General features: G+C 32.5%; 1 protein-coding gene across 9 annotated transcripts in view; it reads right to left on the minus strand.

Annotated features, from left to right (window-relative positions):
* LOC127729202 (CLIP-associating protein 2-like) overlaps positions 1–22,534 on the minus strand; it is a 126,026-nt gene that overhangs the window by 90,307 nt on the left and 13,185 nt on the right. For all 9 annotated transcript variants that reach the window (XM_052236899.1, XM_052236903.1, XM_052236898.1 and 6 more), the window contains exons 3-6: positions 13,788–13,866; positions 13,060–13,103; positions 7,978–8,037; positions 2,521–2,612 (exon numbers count right to left, since the gene is read on the minus strand). In XM_052236899.1, the coding sequence (XP_052092859.1) occupies positions 2,521–2,612; positions 7,978–8,037; positions 13,060–13,103; positions 13,788–13,866 (275 nt within the window). The remainder of the gene's footprint in view (positions 1–2,520; positions 2,613–7,977; positions 8,038–13,059; positions 13,104–13,787; positions 13,867–22,534) is intronic.

The following is a 22,534-nucleotide window of genomic DNA, read 5'->3' on the forward strand; positions in this document are numbered from 1 at the left end:
ATAACGGGGCCCAAAAATCAAAAATCTAAATACATGGTTAGATTCAGCATATCAAAGAACCCCATATATTCAATTTTTGTTGAAATCAAACAAAGTTTAATTTTGGACCCCGATTTGGACCAACTTGAAAACTGGGCCCATAATCAAAAATCTAAATACATGTTTAGATTCAGCATATCAAAGAACCCTAAGAATTCAATTTTTGTTAAAATCAAACTAAGTTTAATTTTGGACCCTTTGGACCTTAATGTAGACCAATTTGAAAACAGAACCAAAATTTAAGAATCTAAATACACAGTTAGATTCGGCATATCAAAGAACCCCAATAATTCAATTTTTGATGAAATCAAACAAAGTTTAATTTTGGACCCTTTGGACCTCAATGTTGACCAATTTAAAAACGGGGCCCAAAATCCAAAAACTAAATACACGGTTAGATTCAGCATATTAAAGAACCCCATGAAATCAAGAATAAAACCCCATTGAAATTGGTCAAGAAATAAGCAATTTATAGGAAGTATCTTCTTTTGCACAATCCTGTGCTATTAAATATTTCTTGCTATTCTTAATGTAGACCAATTTGAAAACGGAACCAAAAATTAAGAATCTAAATACACGGTTAGATTCGGCATATCAAAGAACCCCAATAATTCAATTTTTGATGAAATCAAACAAAGTTTAATTTTGGACCCTTTTGACCTCAATGTGGACAAAGTTGATAACGGGGCCCAAAAATCAAAAATCTAAATACATGGTTAGATTCAGCATATCAAAGAACCCCATATATTCAATTTTTGTTGAAATCAAACAAAGTTTAATTTTGGACCCCGATTTGGACCAACTTGAAAACTGGGCCCATAATCAAAAATCTAAATACATGTTTAGATTCAGCATATCAAAGAACCCTAAGAATTCAATTTTTGTTAAAATCAAACTAAGTTTAATTTTGGACCCTTTGGACCTTAATGTAGACCAATTTGAAAACGGAACCAAAATTTAAGAATCTAAATACACAGTTAGATTCGGCATATCAAAGAACCCCAATAATTCAATTTTTGATGAAATCAAACAAAGTTTAATTTTGGACCCTTTGGACCTCAATGTGGACCAATTTAAAAACGGGGCCCAAAATCCAAAAACTAAATACACGGTTAGATTCAGCATATTAAAGAACCCCATGAAATCAAGAATAAAACCCCATTGAAATTGGTTAAGAAATAAGCAATTTATAGGAAGTATCTTCTTTTGCACAATCCTGTGCTATTAAATATTTCTTGCTATTGCGCAATACTGTACAATTGACAATTTCTTGCTATTGCGCAATATTGTGCTATTGGATATTTCTTGCTATTGCGCAATACTGTGCAATTGAAGATTTCTTGCTATTGCGCAATACTGTGCAATTGAAGATTTCTTGCTATTGTGCAATACTGTGCAAATGAAAATTTCTTGCTATTGCACAATACTTATTATATAATAATTTACACATCCTGTTTGGTGTGTATCTCCTACCATATCATTATTATTTGATTTTAAATATAAATCAGAAATAACCAACTTAAAATGGAAAATTTTAAAAGAAACAAAAAAGGAAAAAAAGAAAACAAAGGAAAAAAAAATAAATCCCCCCCCAAAATTTTTTGAACCCCCATTATGATTCATCACCCCCAAACTCAATCCCAGCCTTCCCTTTGTGGTATGGTACCTTGCAGTACAATTTCAGAGAGATCCATACACTTGAACACAAGTTATTGTCTGGAAACTAGAAAAAAATGTGTTTTTTGGCCCCTTTTTGGCCCCAAATTCCTAAACGTTTAGGGCAATTACCCCCAAACTCAAACCCAGCTTTCCCTTTGTGATATGGAACCTTGTAGTACAATTTCAGAAAGATCCATACACTTACACACAAGTTATTGTCATGAAACTAGAAAAATGCTTGTTTTTTGCCCCTTTTTTTGCCCCTAATTCCTAAAATTTGGAGGCAATTACCCCCAAAATCAATCCCAGCATTCCTTTAGTGATATGGAACCTTGTGGTACAATGTCAGAGAGATCCATACACTAACACACAAGTTATGTCTGGAAGTTACAAAAATGCTTATTTTTGGCCCCTTTTTGGCCCCTAATTCCTTTACTGTTATTACCATAACCCCCAAAATCAATCCCAACCTTCCTTTTGTGGTATTGAACCTTGTGGTAAAATTTCATAAAGATCCATTCACTTAAACTAAAGTTAGAGTGCGAAAACCAATGTGTCTTCGGACGACGCCGGACGACGCCAGACGACGACGACGACGACACCGGACGACGACGACGACACTGGACGACGACGACGACGACGCCAACGTCATACCAATATACGACCACAAAAATTTTTTTGCGGTCGTATAAAAAGTCCTGGGAGTCTTTTTGCTAGATATCTATCCAAATTAATAAAGAAGAATTCTGATTACTTACAAATTTAATGCATTCTGTAAACATATGAGTACCCCTTCTCTTACATGCCATAACTTATACTTACAAGTTTAATGTATTCTGTAAACAAATGAGTACCCCTTCTCTTACATGCCATAACTTGTGGTTGAACGCTCCCATCAATCTTTCAAATACAAACTGCAAGAAGATATATAAAATGAAAGAACCTTAGTGAGCGTGCTCACATACCCCACGTCCCCACATTGTCATTGGAGAAATAAAATAAGTGTAAGAAAAAAAAATTGTATCAGAAAAAAAAATTTAATCATAATTTCCTGTCAATATGCATTATATAGTATGTCCTTATTATCTACACAGTTTCATGAAATTCTGTTGTGTGGTTTGAGAGGAGTTGCAATGACAAAAGGTTGCAGTAGTATATTGGGCAAATAAGTTCAAAGGGGCGTAACTCCTGGAAAAAAAATTGAATCGTAATTTTCTGTTGATATGCACATCTACGTAGTATGTCCTTATTATCTGAAAAGGTTTCATGAAATTCTGTTGTGTGGATTGAGAGGAGTTGCGATGACAAAAGGTTGCAGTAGTATATTGGGCAAATAAGTTCAAAGGGGCGTAACTCCTGGGAAAAAAATTGAATCGTAATTTCCTGTCGATATGCACATCTACGTAGTATGCCCTTATTATCTGAAAAGGTTTCATGAAATTCTGTTGTGTGGTTTGAGAGGAGTTGCGATGACAAACTGTTGCAGTAGTACATTAAAGTAAATAAGTTCAAAGGGGCGTAACTCCTAGAAAAAGAATTGAATTGTAATTTCCTGTCGATATGCAAAACTACATAGTATGTCCTTATTATCTAAAAAGGTTTTGTGAAATTCTGTAGTGTGGTTTGAGAGGAGTTGCGATGACAAGAAACAGGACTGACGGACAGACGGACGGACGGGTCAAAAACATTATACCCTCTGCAACTCGTTGCTTTGGGTATAATAAGGTTTTCAACTATTCTATCTAAATGGAATTTGTTTTTCTCTAATTCTATGGAAATTTATCCCTTTCCGAACCCATTGTATAAAAAAATTTAATCAACGTGTGGTTGCCAGTGATCTCAGATGATGATTGGATGAGTTTAAGGGTCATAACCTTTCTCAGCTCACTGGATGCATCAAAATATGCTAACAGGTGTTAATGAAATTGACAACTTTATGGAAAGTGGAAGGCACTCGTAGGGGATTTTAGTTTAGCAAAAAAGGAAAATTTATTTTTTAATCATTAGAGAAACAGATTCTTACATAGTTACTCGTGGATTATCGGATTTATCCAATCTCCATAGTTAAATTATAAATTTTAAAGTCCTCGCCGAGGCTCGGACTTTAAAATTGATAATTTAACTATCTCGATTGGATAAATCCGATAATCCACTGGTATCAATGTAAGAATCTATATTTATCTAACTAAGAATATTACATGTAGGTAATGCATGATAACAGATTGCTTCAACTTCTAACCACTTATTATTTAAGCTTGTTAAAGGTAAGGAACAGAAATACTACAAAATAGATACCTCTTCTTCACTTAACTAATAGAATAAGATGTATTAACTATGATGTAAACTTGAATAAACATCAATAAAGAATAAAGATTGAACTGATGTGAACTTAAGAATAAAATTAGAAAAATCAGTAGTTCCTTACACCGTACAGTACCCACTATATGTTTAATGTAAATAAAAAAAATCTGACACTTTAATATTCAAAACCAGAAGAACATTTCACTTCATATTTATGAAAACAAGCATTCTGTGATTATTGCATGGCAATACATAATCTTCTACCGGTTACAAATTCATTGTAATGGAACAAAATTCTAACTTGATCTATAACTTGTCATGGTGTAAACTACATAAAAATATCAAGTCAAAATCTTCAAGCATGACAAAAAAACTGTTTAAAACTGATTATTTAAGTGAATTTTCTATGTCCAAAGACCATAACTCTGCACAAAATTATCAGACTGGAACAAAATTCCAACTTGATCTGTAACTTGTCATGATAAAACTATAAACTAATTATCAAATCAATATCTTCAAGAATGACAAACAAACCTACCACTAAATTCTTCAAACAATTTATCATAGAAAAGGAAAAAAATCCAAAATGTCATCTTGTCTTTTAAAAAATGAGTTATTTCCCTTTGAACAGAAATCTACTAATTAATAAGCATTTCATCAAAAATTTAATTCTAGGGAAAGGGCTTTAACTGAACAAAGAGAAAAGCTAAAATCGTGAAAATTGAACTTGACCTGAAACTTGTCATGATAAATCAATAAACCAAATATCAAATCAATATCTTCAAGCACGAAGAAAAAAAGTCTGGAAAACTGATTTGCCGGACTGACAGATGGACAGACAGACAGACGGACGGAGTGCAAACCTAAAGTCCCCTTCGACTTCGTCTGTAGGGAACTAATAAGGGTCCAATCAAATAAACTGTTAATGAACCATGACTGAAGGTACATGGGTAAACAAGCTCCATGGAAATGAGATGTTCCAATGCTAATACAACTGCATTACCAAATACCATTGACTTATCATAAGTTGTTCCCTTTAAACAAACCTAAACACAAACATTAACTTGTAAACTATGTAACAGTTTCAAAGTCAATGAACCATTATGAGGGGGAGGGGCTATATAATCTCAATGCAAACGAGACTTGCAAATGCCAATAAATTTGCATACCAAATATCATTGACTTAACATTAGCAGTTCATCTTAAACTGATCTAATCACAAACTAATATATGTAAACTAAGCAAAAGTTTCAAAGTCAATAGACCATGACTGAGGGGGCGGGGCCAAGTATTCTCCATGGAAATGAGATGTGCTCATGCTTATACAACTGCATACCAATTAACATTGGCCTACCACTAAAGGTTCCCCTTGAACTGACCTAATCACAATCTAATACATGTAAACTAAGCAAAAGTTTCAAAGTCAATAGACCATGACTGAGGGGGTCGAGCCAAATAATCTCCATGGAAATGAGAAATGCCAATGCTTAACAACTGCATACCAAATATCATTGACCTACCACTAGTAGTTCCTCATAAACTGACCTAATCACAAACTAATACATGATAAACTGTTATCACAGAGATATGTCTCGCCTTTTTGTAATTTTGATAATGCAAATGTTGAAATTAAAATAGCAATACTTTAACATGTAAGTTATGCAAATGTTCAAAGTCGATGAACCATGACTGAAGGTACATGGCTAAACAATCTCCTTGGAATGTTATGTGCCAATGCTAATACAACTGCATACCAAATACCATTGACTTATTATAAGTCATTCCCTTTAAACAAACCTAAACACAAACATTAACTTTTAAACTATGTAAAAGATTCAAAGTCAATGAACCATGATCAGGGGTGGGGCTATATAATCTCCATGGAAACAATACTTGCAAATTTGCATACCAAATATCATTGACTTAATATTAGCAGTTCATCTTAAACTGATCTTATCACAAACTAATACATGTAAAGTAAGCAAAATTTTCAAAGTAAATAGACCATGACTGAGGGGGCGGGCCAAATATTCTCCATGGAAATGAGATGTGCTAATGCTTATACAACTGAACACCAATTAACATTGGCCTACCACCAATGGTTCCCCTTGAACTGACCTAATCACAAACTAATACATGTTAACTTAGCAAAATTTTCAAAGTCTATAGACCATGACTAAGGGGGCGGAGCCAAATAATCTCCATGGAAATGAGATATGCCAATGCTTATACAACTGCATACCAAATATCATTGACCTACCACTAGAGGTTCCCCATAAATTGACCTAATCACAAACTAATACATGTAAACTATGAAAAGTTTCAAAGTCAATAGACCTTGACTGAGGGGGCGGGGCCAAATAATCTCCATGGTAATGAGATGTGCCAATGCTAAAACAACTGCATACCAAATATCATTGACCTACCACTAGTGGTTCACCATGAACAAGACATAATCACAAATTATACATTGTTGACGCTGCTGCTGCCACTGACGCCGGAAACATCATACCTATGTCTCGCTTTTTGACTCCGTCAAGGCGAGACAAAAACTAAGCAAAAGTTTCAAAGTCGATAGACCATGACTGAGGGGGCAGGGCCAAATAATCTCCATGGAAATGAGATATGCCAATGCTTATACAACTGCATATTAAATATCATTAACTTACCACTAGTGGTTCCCCATAAACTGACCTAATCACAAACTAATACATGTAAACTAAGCAAAGTTTTAAAGTCAATAGACTATAACTCACTGAGGGAGTTGGGCCAAATAATCTCCATGGTAATGAGATGTGCCAATGCAAATACAACTGCATACCAAAAATCATTGACCTACCACTAGTGGTTCATCATAAACTAGACCTAATCACAAACTAATACATTGTTGACTCCGCCGCCTCCGCCAGAAACAGCATACCTATGTCTCGCTTTTTGACTCTGTCAAAGGCGAGACAATAAAAGTAATAAAATTTTGGCTTAAAAATGAGTAAACCATATCTAAAATTTCTATGAGCATAATAAATAAATGGGGAATGTGTCCATGGGACACAGATGATGCCCCCGCTTGCATATAATGTTATAAAGGGATATAACTCAAGAACTGTAAAAGTGACGCCACCCAAATTTGTACTTGATCTGAGTTTTGTGGTAATAAGCGTTGTGTGTACGTTTCATAACATTTGGTTGAGGCAAACTAAATTAAGAGAACGGAAACCAAAAATTCAGCAATTTTTCCATTTGTAGAGGGGCATAACTCTGGAACAGCAAAAGCTACGCCACCAAAATTCAAACTTGATCTGTGTTTTGTGGTAATATGAATTGTGTATAAGTTTCATAATATTTGGTTTAGGCAAACTAAAGTTAAAGAACGGAAACGAAAAAATTCAGCATTTTTTCCTTTTATAAAGGGGCCTAACTCTAGAACGGTAAAAGTGATGCCACCAAAATTCAAACTTGATCTGTGTTTTGTGGTAATAAGCATTGTGTATAAGTTTCATAACATTTGGTTGAGGCAAACAGAAGTTAGAGAACGGAAACAAAATATTTAGCAATTTTTCCATTTTTAAAGGGGCATAACTCTAGAACGGTTAGAGTGATGCCACCAAAATTCTAACTTGATCTGTGTTTTGTGGTAATAAGCATTGTGTATAAGTTTCATAACATTTAATTGAGGCAAACTAAAGTTAGAGAACGGAAACCAATTTTGGGACGTATGTACGGACGTACATATGGATGTACAGACGGACAAGGGTAAAACTTAATGCCCCCTCCGCTAAGGGGGGAGCATTAAATATTCCTTTATTCCCATGAATCTAAAAATTTTGCATTATGGACTAAGGCTTTTAAATTGCAATGTTTATCCACGCTGGGAGTTTTGCCCAGAAAAATTTGAAAATCATCGACAAGAATACAATTAGTTGGTAAAATACATGTAAAATTTTCTTTGCAACAGTTCAACATAATAAGAAACAGTACCTGAGGTGATGACCCAGGCATCATTAATTTCAACAGTAATTGCTGTGCTTGATCTCTGACCTGCAATACATAAAGTTTTCTGTCCTTAAAATCAATATTTTTTTCTATTTGCTTACAAAAAACCTTTTAATTTAAAACTGTTACATATAGTCAGATGTTTCATTTCACTTTGTTTTCATTCAAGCACTATTTTAAGCAAACTGAATGAAAACAGCACATTGGGTATGAATCATGGGAGATAACTCCTTTTTGCTTATACTTGTACAGACATAGTTATCTCCCTTTCATTAAACAAAACAGAAGTCTTCTTGTGACTGCCAATTGCAATCTTGACTTTAAAGCTAACCCACTAACTTTACATAAATTCTATAATTTGTATAATTCATTTACAATTCATTACAAATTGCAAAAGATTTCTTCTGTCTGCCAATTAAAATCCTGTCATTAATAATGAGGATGAACTTTTCAACAAAAATAAGCTTAGGTTATGGACAATATATCATTCCATTAAAAGTGTTTGCAGAAATATTTAAATATAAATGATGAGGTGGACTTATATTTGACCTATGTTAGTATGTAAAAAGACTACAGCATACAGATTTTAATGGCCAAAAAAATATCCAATTTTCCAATCCAAACGAGAGACTAACTGCATTGTACCATTGGCATATACTAACCAATTGTAACATTAAAAACTCATCAAAAACATTTACTTAAGATTCCTGACAAGTTCCAGACAGAGGAAAAAATCTATACTTGTTTAATTCACACAAGTTTGAATGAGATGAACTCCCTCCTCCTTCCCTTAGGGCATATAATTAACAAATGAATAATAACACATTATCTGAAATAATATTAGCATTCATACATATTTATTGGGTCAAAAAGAGGACCTTTGTCATGTATTGGCCTTTAAAAGCTGGGTTTGGTTACAACTATAAAGAACAAAGTCACTGCAGGGTTTTTTTTTCAAATCCTTAATTTTCATTGGATAGGTTCTGAGTCAACAGTACAATGTCTGTACCCTGAAAACAAATAGCTTAAAACTGATTTTACAAATCTATATATAGAACATTGTTTACAGGTGATAATGTTTCACCTGATGAAATATGTTCATCCTTTTGTTATCTAAATGATACCACTTGATGTTATGTAATATAAATTAAGAGAGCCCTGAAACACTATAACTAGTTTTCAGAGAACAGTATCTTCTTGATAAACAAAAAATCAATTTGCCTTATCAGCCAGTTTTCTGATATCTTTTTCTAAATAATCTATAAACAAGTTAAAAAGATATTTTTTCTACTCATCTTAAAATTAAGTTTCCTCTTTAATAAATCATTTAACCTGAAATTTTGTGACTTTTCATTTATGTTACATTGAAACATATAAATGTGATCTAAGAATTTTTTGATAAAAATTTCATTTTGGACCCTTTGGACCTCAATGTGGACCAATTTGATAACTGGGCCCAAAATGCAAAATCTAAATACATGGTTAGATTCGGCATATCATAAAATCCCCTAAATTCAAATTTTTGTTGAAATCAAGTTCAATTTTGGACCCTGATTTGGACCAACTTCAAAACTGGGCAAACAATCAGAAATCTAAAACATGTTTAGTTTAGATTCAGCTTATCAAAAAACCGCAAGAATTCAATTCTTGTTAAAAACAAACTAAGATTAATTTTCAATGATCCCTTTGGACCATAATGTCGACAATTTGAAAACTGGGCCCAAAATAAAAAAATCTAAATACACGGTTAGATTCGGCATATCAAAAAAAAAATCATTAATTCAATTTTTGATGAAATCAAACGAAGTTTAATTTTGGACCCTTTGGACCTTGATGTGTACCAAATTAAAAAGGGGGACCAAATTCCAAAATCTAAATACACAATTAGATTCAGCAAGAATACAAATTTTGTTGAAAAATCAAAGAAAGTTTAATTTTTGACATTTGGACCTGAATGTGGACCAATTTGAAAACAGGACCCACAATTAACAGTCTAAATACATAGTTAGATTTGGCATATCAAAGAATCTTAATTATTCAATTTTGATGAAATCAAACGTTTAATTTTGTCAAAAAAACCTTTTGGACCTCAATGTAGACAAATTTAAAAACGAGCCAAAAATCCAAAATCTAAATACACGGTTAGATTCAGCATATCAGAGAACCCAAAGAATTCAAGACTTTGAATTAAACCCAATTGAAGTTGGTCAAACATAAGCAATAGATACAAAGAATTTTAAAAATGCTTGTTTTTGGCCGGGTGCAGGTCGTTTCGTAACCTGGTCGTTTCGTACCTAGTCGATTCGTAACTAACTAGTTCGTTTTGTAACTGAGACGTTTCGTAACCTTATAACAATATATCATGATATGAGTTGTCAAGTGCATTGATGTCTCCAATACTTTACACCACTCATCTCTATTTTGCTTAGTTCTTTATTAATCTTCTTTTTTTTCTATCATTAGTTGTTTCTTTCATGTTTCTTGTATTAGTCTGTCAATGTTGGAGCCTATATCACTACAGAAGGAACACCAAAGCGCAAATTCGTCAAGACTTATATAATTTTACAAAGTTTTAAATTATTACAATATTGTCAGTCAGGGGTACTACTTGTACAAGTAATCTTTATTTACTTGAAGAAGTAAATAAAATAAACTTATATAAGTTAATTATAATGTTTGAATAATCTCCCCTTAATTTTCTCAAAAATTTACTTGTATAAGTAAATTTTTTTTACAATCCCACAAAATTTCTCAAGTTTTGAGATGTAAAAACATGCCTTTAACAATTTTTCTCAGGTTAGCTCATAATTTTTTATTAGAGTTCAATGTCTCATCTCATTAATTCAACAAAGAAACTGATTGCGCAAAGATCTTAAGTATTTGCGCAAGGCCTTCAAAAATTGCCCCTTGGGGGCTTGTAAATTAGCATTCTTCTGAAGATAACAGACAAATGAGATTTTCATTGACCATGAAATTACACTTAAATGATTAGTGAAGACTTCTGCAAAGGACAGACAATAAAAAATTCTATTAGAGCAAAGAAGTCCTAAGAATTCAAGAAAAGAAGATAGGATGACTTTTTTACTTGAATAAGTAAAAAAATCTGAATGTCTAAGGGACATAACTAAGCCCAATTTTTTTTTACCTATACAAGTAAATAAAATACACTTGTATAAGTATCCTACAAATTTACTTATATAAGTATATTAATATTTACTTCTTCAAGTAAATAAAAATTACTTGTACAAGTAGTACCCCTGACTGATTGTTATTATTAGATGCACACTTTGATCATTTTTAAATAATAACAAGAACAAAAGACAAGCAATTTATTTTGGCTTCAATAATCATATATAGACAATTCTAAGAGATATATATACACTTCTAGAGACAAAACTAGTTAATTAATTTATATATAAATATATATTTTCTTTAACTGCTTAATTTAAAATAATTAATTCAAACTAATAGAGACGCACTTTATTACCATATATAATCACACCAGGTACGAAACGTCTGAGTTACAAATCAACGTAGTTACGAATCGAACAGGTACAAAACAACCAGGTTACGAAACTACTAGCATTCTTTTGGCCCCCAATTCCTACACAGTTAGAGCCATAACCCCCAAAATCAATCTCAACCTGCCTTTTTTGGTATGGAACCTTGTGGTACAATTTCATAGAGATTCATAAACTTATACTCAAGTTATTGTCCGAAAACCAGAAAATCCTTTTTTCTGGCCCCTTTTTGGTCCCTAATTCCTAAATGGTTTGGGCCATAACAATCCCAACCTTCTTTTTGAGGTATGGAATCTTGTGGTACAATTTCATAGAGATCCATTAAATGTTTGCAGTCTTATAAAATTGCTTGTTTTGAAATTAATGGCCAACCCTTTTCATTTACTTCTAATATGTTTATTACCAGTGCAAAAAATAATAAATAAATAATAAATATCAAAATTTTTTGTCTGTTTTGTGTTGTGGTTTTGGTTCCATCTTGAGTGAGGGATCAAGTAAAAGATTTTAAATCAAGAATTTGCTGCTTCTTAGCCAGGCATAGGGCATTTAGGAATAAGGGCAAAAACTGGTTGGCTCCAGTTCAGAATAACAAGTAGGTTGAAATCTCCCTGCAGCTCTTTACCTTCTAATCTAGCACACTTCAACAAGCCCAGTGTGTTGGCCAAATACAAAACAGGATATATATCAGATCACATATAACATGTTGATGTCTTCAATAAGGCTGAACTGTCTCAAGTCTAATGTTTGCCTCAAGTGTGCAGGGCTGCCAAGTCTCACGCAATTAGCGTGAGACTCACACATTTTCATGCATATTTGGCGGCATTTTCCTTTGATCTATTGTTTTTTCTCTTTGATCTTTACAATTTTGGCCAAATCTCACGCATTTGCTTCATGAAAACTTGGCATTACTGAGTGTGTGATGTTGAGGGTTTGATCCCCTGTTGATTCAAACTAAAATTGGTATTTGCTGCTTCTCTACTAAGCATGCATGAGTAAGGGCAAAGACTGGTCAAAAGTCAGATAAATGTGTCTGGGTATGATGACATGTTTTCCTGTCTTCCTATATGTGAACTAGCACATTAAAACTCCTGCTAAGTGTGTCCGTCTAGTACAAAACACGGATCATATTCATACATCACACTAACATGTTCTCTTCCTGAATATGCATTTTAATTTGGCATTGGAATTTAAACAGCCAACTTTTATAAATTTTGACTTGGATGGAGAGTTGTCTCATTGGCACTCAACCACATCTTCTTATATCTATATCCATCATCATCATCAATAAGCATGTACTATTTGTTACTAAACAATAAGTGTCCATTAATGTAATTAATCAATCTAATTTTGCAAACCAGCATAACTAATCAGAAAAAAAAAGCAAATCGATCCAAAAATTGTTTTTCTATTTTTAGGCATCTCTATTTTTCAGTCATTGTAATCAGCATCAACTCATCAGATATAGACAATCTATAAATGAAAAAGAACAAGCTACCTTCAGAAACTAAAGAACACCATTGGTTTAACATTTTGTGAAAAACCTTACCTGATCTTTAGAATCTCCCAGTCTGTCCACCACTGCCACCATTACTGTAATTAAACATCATCACATTTACAGTTAATCAATGTTTAATATCTATCTATATACATCGGTTACACTAAGGCTTCATTATTCCTTATAAAGTTATGTAATAAAATTTCTGGTTAACTTTTGAGTAAAATAAATTACCACATATTCATGACTATAAACATGCTTAAGTCAGAAAACAAAGATATTTCAGATTCTGCATAAAGCCTAAAACATTTAGTTGGTTTTTTTTCATACACACATGTATGTTATCAAAGTGTTTGTGGAGACAGATCACTCAAACTTTTCATTTTTTCTATATTTCTCCTCTGTGTTAGTGTAATTTCAAACGTGAATCTGAGGAAAGAATTTATATTTGTACATGTAAAGATAACACAGCCCTATTTTTTTCCTCTTTTGTTCTTATCTTCAGTGTTTTAATTATAAGTTTCCTGAGATGCTGACATTGCTTTTATCTCAGTTGACATCATTGTTTAGCTAATTTCAAATATGATAGTTTCATTTTCAAGGTCCTTTTAGGTTACCGGTATATAGCCCCTCAACTGTTTCGTTCTTATACATTCTTGGCATTCAACTATTCGGCTTTGAGCATTCCAGGTGAAGGTAAATCCAGAGAAGTGCTTCCGAAGCATGAAATTTATGAAGTGTTGCTTTCATTTTTTTTGATAAAATGATTAAATAAAAACCTGATGAGATATGTGGTTTGAAGTCTTCTCCCATTCTGTCTACCATTAGACATAATACTTCTAACCCATTGATGGAAATCTGAAAATATAAGAACATACCATTTTATAGTTATTTTCAACAGACTAATATTATATAAAAGGGCGAGTTTCTTCAAGTAAAGCTCACAAGATTATCTCCCCTCTAATCTGCATGCACCCCTTGATAAAAAATTATTATAATTTCCTGTCAATATGCACATTTACATAATATGTCCTAGTTATCTGCAGTTTCATAAAATTCTGTTGTGTGGTTTCAGAGGAGTTGCAATGACAAACTGTTGCAGTAGTTTATTTAAAGTTCTAAGTTCAAATGGACATAATTCCTAGAAAAAAAATTTGAATCGTAATTACCAGTCTATATGTACATCCACATAGTATGTCCTTATTATCTACAAAGTTTCATGAAATTCTAATGTGTGGTTTCAGAGGAGTTGTGATGACAAGAACAGGACTGACAGACGGACTTATGGACAGACAGTCAAAAACATTATACCCTACACAACTTTGTTGCCTGGGCCCTGGGAGATAATTAGTATCTTCCATGATGTTTTTGAGCTTATTTTTACAAAATTGAACCATACTGGCTGCTATTGGCATTAGTCGCCAGTTAAGTTCTTTTTTCACATATATATTATTGTTTTGCAAGACAAAATTATACAGGTAAAACAATGATATACATGTAGATATTTTATAATCTATGACATGTTATCATACAGACCTAGAAAATCATCATCCAACAACTGACTGCATGTGCTTGTCTGTTTCAATTTTCAGGGTTGACTTAATGGTTAATAAGATGGTGTCTAGATACTTTATTTCAATTGCATGTAATGTTTATTGTTTCCTATGGAACTCTTTTAATTCTGGTAATATTTAAATACCTATGTTATAAATCAAATTATAAAGTTTGAGTCAATTAGGTGGAAATGAATTTGGCAACTAATTCCCTATTAAATCAAGTTAATTTTTGACCAGTTATACCCAAATTTAATCACTATGTTGACAACCTGACATGACATATATCTTATTAGAACATTTATGGTATCCCAATTATATATACACTTTCAATATTTAACAATAAAACATCTGAAATATATTTATAAGTGTAAAAAATATTTACACCATAAAATCCTATAACCTTGATATTTTTTGAAGGCTTGTTAAAATATTTTGACATAACAATTTACACCAAGACGTCATTAAATGAAATTGAATATTCTGCATTTATCATGCTTTTCAATAACATATATATGGTCAAATCACTGAAAGACCCGCCTCCTAAATTATTAAAAACTATCAGTCAGAATTTCAGAATTGACAATAATATCTTGGTGTAAATAAGATAAAGAATGGGCTAACGTCCTCAAGGTGTATCTAATACATAAAAAAATATTGTTAGGGTTAAATTATATGAAAATGGTCTAAAATAGTAGGATGAATTGTTTTCCCAGCAGTGAATCAAACGAAATAACAGTTTACTGGTATAAAAATATGTCTACCATGTAAACACAATGTTTACTTATTAAACAATTAAAAAGTTTTATGTGTCAAGTTTTACAATTGAAAATTTCCATCTGTCTTAGCCAAAATGTAAGGACAATAAGTTTGAACAAGATAAATCTGCGTCTTTTCTGAGACTATGTTCTCCCCCACGGCCTTTTAGCATCATGGTAATGTGAAGCTATGTTGCTGGTATGTGATGCGTATAGATTGTGTTAAGGGCTGAAATGCTATAATTTCTAGAATCAAGATTGTACATGTATTTGGAATTTCATGGTTACCAAGATGCTATATGAAATTTGTGGGGAAAACACTGTGAGACTTATTTTCTTTTCAAAATACAAGCCTACAAATTCTCAATAGGACACATCCACTTTCTACCCAGTATTTAAAATTGTATAATTTAAAACTGCCCTTGGCTTTGGCTACTAAACTTTACTGTCCTAATGTATGTTTAATTTACATTTATGTAACAAAATCCCTTACGACAAAATAAATACTTGTTAAGTTATTTTATTGTATATTATTTCACTATTTTCATCACTAGGTGGACCCTGTACAATTCATTCCCTGGTACAAACATTATGGAAAAACAAAAGGCTAAACTTATACATTTATTTGTTTTTTTCATTCTAAAAATAATAGGCAGAACATGAATATTTTTCTTCATACACAAAGTGTATAGCTGACTCAGGAAGTTCAAAAGCATCTATAGCTATAGGTGTATACTATTTGTCACCAGGTGTTATCTAAATTTATCAGTTTTGGTGGAGAAATACTACTTGTTGCATTTTCAAGCTTTAAAATAATTTCATGAACACTATAGTACAGTATATATAGAAGTATAAAGAAAGAAACATGCATGAAAATATCAAAGTTAAGAGCTTTTACAAGATTTAACCCTCACTTAAACATCCAACAACTTTAACAGCAGTTTAGAATTAAGCAAGGTTCTTTACAAGACATACATCACTTGCAGAGTTTTGAAAACTGTGTTAGACTATTTAACATTTTAGCTATCTACTTTGAAATTGACATCTAAGTTATGCAAATTTCAGCTATATGACGTATAATTGATTTCAGCTTTCATCTCACAAGACAATTTCTGCCAAGTTTTGTGTTAAAAGTTTTACTTTGGGATTTATATGTTCATAGCATATATATTATTTCATTTTGAAGATCTGTAAATATAATAATTGAATGTTGTGATTTTTTTTTAATCAATACAAATGAAAGCAACTGACAATCACATTTTCAGCAAGAAGTGCTTCATTCAAAATGTGAAGGTCACTTGCTTTCATTTTGTATAAATTTTGAAACAAACATTCAATTCTATGATAATTATAAAAGTATATATGTGCAATATACCACATCTGACAATCAGGGGACTCCTTTTTGGGTGACAATAAAAATGTACAAACTAACTACAAACATATGTAAATAAAATGTCATTCCTAAAGTCAACAAACAAATATAATAAATTGTTTCATCTGCTATATACAAGCTTTTCACAACATTATTAAACTGTCTGTTTTTGTAAAGATTAAAAGTAAGATCAATGACCAAATACTAAATTTTATTATCAGAGACCTTTTATTTAGACCAAACATATTATTAAATGTTATCTAATTTTTGTCCACAAAAAGGACTTTCTTCATTAGACTTGACCACTCTGTTTAGCCTTACTGTCACTGGGTCATGAACAACAACAGTATACATGTCCTGCCTATTAAGTGGTGGTCACCACCTTCGAGAGAAATTGACTTTTTCATTTCTCATTTACAGGTGTTGTATTTCTGTGGCTAAGTAAATGGTCATCACCTGTGAGAAAGTTTGACTTTTTGATTTCTCATTTATTAGTATACCCAATTAACACTGACAAGTTTCTCATCTTAACATGTCAAAAGGTCAATAAGACATGGAAAACATGCACACGTAACTAATAACACAGAAAACATGTGCATGTAAATAACACAGAAGACATGCACACTTAACTAATAACACAGAAAACATGTGCATGTAAATAACACAGAAAAAAAACTTTTGACACTAAAACTGATTAATATAAAAATAAGGAGATGTGGTATGATTGCCAATGAGACAACTATCCACCAAAATTCAAATGAAGTGGATGTTAGCAATTATAGGCAACCGTACAGCCTTCAACAATGAGAAAAACCCATACCGTATGGTCAGCTATAAAAGGCCACGACATGAAAAATATGAAACAATTCAATTGAGAAAACTAGCACATGTTAAAACTAACTACATGTACATAAATATTGTATTTTTATAGGTAGAGTGAAAAATATGTTCAGGGCTATTCCAGGAAAAAATGTAATGAAAAAGGGGTGGGGTGGGACAACTCTATTTGTTTCTTCCCCACCAGCCATAATTTTTAATTTCATTTGTTACAGAATTGTATTTGCTTCAACCCCTATTACCCACAGAAAAATATGTGGTGTCCAACCCCTCCATACATGGAGTAGCCTTTGTCTGATTTGTGACAATGTGTAATAAAGTAACATTGATAAGCAGCTGCCCCATAAACACATGGATCTCTGTCCCCTTATTTATCTGTCCTCTTGATTAAGTCCAAAAACCTTAGCACAACACATTTGAAAGAAGTGAAAAAATGAATGGATGTTATTGGTTGTGAAATTTTTATACAATTTCAGCGAATCTGGTGAAAGAAAACTGAAATTGTGCAGAACACATGAAAAAGTTGACAAATAAATACAATTACTGCTGAACATAAAAACAAACATCAAACTAATAGCCCTGTTTGTATTCATGGAATTTTACATTGCATAAAAATATCTATATAAAGATATATTTTTCAAATATGTTTTATTGAATTTTGAATGAATGGGTGGACCTCATGTTCCCACATATTACATATATATGAAGTCTTATGTCATGCAGATGCAATGTTATTAAATGTAATTGGATATCCTGCATGTGTCATGCTTTTCCATTAATTAAACAAAGGAAAGAACCCCACCTATATTATCAAAATCTATCCTTTTTCATTAACCTTCATATCTTGGTGAAAAATTATGGGTCTCAAATACATACAGTGTTGACTTTTATATAATTACATTAATATAACCTGCAAATTACATTATCAATAAACATAAGAATCATAAATTGCTGGTACAAACAACTTGTTGTTTATCTATTATCAGATTATGAGGAAGTGTAACAGGTATTGACAGGTATTATGATAGATAGCTTGTTATAACACCTAGTGTAATTACTACATGATCTCTAACACCTTGACCTAATTGCATTCCATCAGACAAATTACACAGGTTCTCTCTGTCCAGTGGGTTTTCCTGATTGCATGATTACCCAGACATGCATAACATGTATTTTTTTTGTTCACATCTTTGTTTATTGGTTATGGATGATTGTCTCATTGGGCAATCGATATCACATCTCCTTATTTTTTAATATATATATATATGTATTAGCTATATTGTATAGCGTCAACTGCATAACAGAGGTATTTTATAGTCTTTTCTTAAATGCCAGAAATTATTTGCAATTGTTACTTACATTAAATGGATCTACTTGTAAGCAATGAAATAAGTGCATGAACTACAAATGTACATTTACCAGATTAATATTCAAAGCAATTATACTACAGGTGTTGATCCAAGTAAATATCAAAAGATTATAAAGTTATGCATACACTTAAAAAGTATTTCTTGGAAAAACACAGGGAAAGGGTTAAATGCTTTAAATGTTTTCTTAAGGAAATAGTAGTTGGCTAAATAGCCTTCTTCTTCATGATTTTGGTCATATACTTTTCTGTCAATTACAAAAGAAATTATATAAATATTTCACAAACAATGTGTCTTAAAATTAGTCTCCTTATAGAAAAATTAAGGAAAACTTTATGTAGGTTTACTTTTTTTTCTGATGTAATTTCACTGGAAAACAAACACCCCACTCTTCCCGAAGAAATTTTTGTCATGCTATTGGTCAATACATTCAACATAAGGGCTTCACAAGGGGATGTTCTGTTGACAAACAAGCTTTATTCTAAATTTGTTCATATGCAAAAGTAACAATTTGAAGTTTCATCTTCCTGTACATGTGACCTCAACAATTGAGCATTGTACCAAGTTTAACCTAAATTCAACACTGTGGTGCCACTGAATTTATTGTTCCAAGTTTAACAAGGGGCATAACTCATTAAAAATATTTGATCAGAACTTATTTTCAAAAGTGTCAAAGACATTGCTGATATAAACCTATGATATAAGTTTCATAAAATTCTGGCAAGAATTGAACACACGAGAGCGATAACATTGCAATTTTCCATATAAATCAATATTTTCAAGGGGCATATATATCTTTTAAAAAAATAATTGATCGGCACTGATTTTTTAACTCTTCAAGTACATTGATGATATAAACCTATAATATAAATTTCATAAAAATCTGGCAAGAATTGTACACATTAGAGCGCTCATAAGGCAATTTTCCATATAATTAATATTTCCAAGGGACATAACTCTATTAAAAATTATTGATAGGCACTGATTTTCAACTTCCTCCAAGACATTGCTGATATAAACCTATGATATAAGTTTCAAAAAATTCTGGCAAGAATTGAACACATTAGAGCGATAACATTGCAATTTTCCATATAATCAATATTTTCAAGGGGCATAACTCTTAATTAAATGCTCCGGCTGGGCGCAGCTTGATACGACCGCAGAAGTCAAACCCTGAACAGTTGGGGCAAGTATAGACACAACATTCAAGCTTGATACAGCACTGAATTTGGATTGTGATTAAATATTTTACACAGCATAGGTTTCTGACACAGAATGAATGTGGTCTAACTTAAAAAAAATTTAATTTACCTATTCAAACCATATCATTATTATTTTCTTTTATATATAAATCAGAAATAACCAATTTAAAATGGAAAATTTTACAAAAAAAAAAGGGAAAAAAAATCCCCCCCCCAATTTTTTGAACCCCATTATGATTCATCACCCCCAAACTCAATCCCAGCCTTCCCTTTGTGGTATGGTACCTTGCAGTACAATTTCAGAGAGATCCATACACTTGAACACAAGCTATTGTCTGGAAACTAGAACTAGAGGCTCTCAAGAGCCTGTGTCGCTCACCTGTATTTACTGATGCTTTGGAAATCATGTAAAATAAGGTTAAAATCATAATTAATAGTATTAAATATTAGATATTATAATGATATCTAAGATAATAACAAAAAACTGCAAAATTTTTGTAAAATTACTAACTCAGGGGCAGCAACCCAACAACGGGTTGTCAGATTCGTCTGAAAATTTCAGGGCAGATAAATCTAAATCTGATGAACATTTTTGCCACATGTCAGATTTGCTCTAAATGCTTTAGTTTCAGAAATATAAACCAAAAACTGCATTTTACCCTATGTTCAATTTTTAACCAAGTTGGCCATGATGGTTGGAAGGCGGGGTCATCGGACAAATTTTTTAAACTAGATACCCTAATAATGATTATCGCCAAGTATGGTTAAATTTGTCTCAGTAGTTTCAGAGAAGAAGATTTTTGTAAAAGATTACAAAAATTTACGAAAAATTGTTAAAAATTGACTATTAAGGGCAATAACTCCTAAAGGGGTCGACTGACAATTTTGGTCATCACAACTTATTTGTAGATCTTACTTTGCTGAACATTATTGCTGTTTACAGTTTATCTCTATCTATAATAATATTCAAGATAATAACCAAAAACTGCAAAATTTCCTTAAAATTACCAATTCAGGGGCAGCAACCCAACAACAGGTTGTCAGATTTGTCTGAAAATTTCAGGGCAGATAGATCCTGACCTGATAATCAGTTTTACCCTAGTCAGATTTACTCTAAATACTTTGGTTTCAGAGATATAAGCCAAAATCTACATTTTACCCCTATGTTCTTTTTTTAACCATGGCGGCCATCTTGGTTGGTTGGCAGGGTCATCGGACACATTTTTTAAACTAGATACCCTAATGATGATTGTGGCCAAGTTTGGTTAAATTTGGCCCAGTGGTTTCAGAGGAGAAGATTTTTGTAAAAAGCTAACGACGACAGACGACGACAACGGACGACGGACGCCAAGTGATGAGAAAAGCTCACTTGGCCCTTTGGGCCAGGTGAGCTAAAAATGCTTGTTTTTTGGCCCCTTTTTGGCCCCAAATTCCTAAACATTTAGGGCAATTACCCCCAAACTCAAACCCAGCTTTCCCTTTGTAATATGGAACCTTGTAGTACAATTTCATAAAGATCCATACACTTACACACAAGTTATTGTCCTGAAACTAGAAAAATGCTTGTTTTTTTGCCCCTTTGTGGCCCCTTATTCCTAAAATTTTGAGGCAATTACCCCTAAAATCAATCCCAGCTTTCCCTTTGTGATATGGAACCTTGTAGTACAATTTCAGAAAGATCTTTAGACTTACACACAAGTTATTGTCATGAAACAAGAAAAATACTTGTTTTTTTCCCCTTTTTTGGCCCCTAATTCCTAAAATTTTGAGGCAATAACCCCCAAAATCAATCCAAGCTTTCCCTTTGTGATATGGAACCTTGCAGTACAATTTCAGAGAGATCCATACACTTGAACACAAGTTATTGTCTGGAAACTAGAAAAATGCTTATTTTTGGCCCCTTATTCCTAAACGTTTTGGGCAATTACCCCCAAACTCAATTCCAGCTGTCCCTTTATGATATGGAACCTTGTAGTACAATTTCAGAAAGATCCTTAGACTTACACACAAGTTATTGTCATGAAACAAGAAAAATGCTTGTTTTTTGCCCCTTTTTTGGCCCCATATTCCTAAAATTTTTAGGCAATTACCCCCAAAATCAATCCAAGCATTCCCTTTGTGATATGGAACCTTGTGGTACAATGTCAGAGAGATCCATACACTAACACACAAGTTATGTCTGGAAGTTACAAAAATGCTTAGACGACGACGATGCCAACGTCATACCAATATACGACCACAAAATTTTTTTGCGGTCGTATTAAAATAATTGATCAGCACTGATTTTTGAACACTTCAAGTAAATTGATGATATAAACCTATAATATAAATTTCATAAAAATCTGGCAAGAATTGTACACATTAGAGTGCTCATAAGGCAATTTTCCATATAATTAATATTTCCAAGGGGCATAACTCTTTTAAAAATTATAGATCG

The sequence above is a fragment of the Mytilus californianus genome, unplaced genomic scaffold, assembly GCF_021869535.1.
Source record: "Mytilus californianus isolate M0D057914Y unplaced genomic scaffold, xbMytCali1.0.p SCAF_2, whole genome shotgun sequence".
Classification (NCBI taxonomy): Eukaryota; Metazoa; Mollusca; class Bivalvia; order Mytilida; family Mytilidae; genus Mytilus; species Mytilus californianus.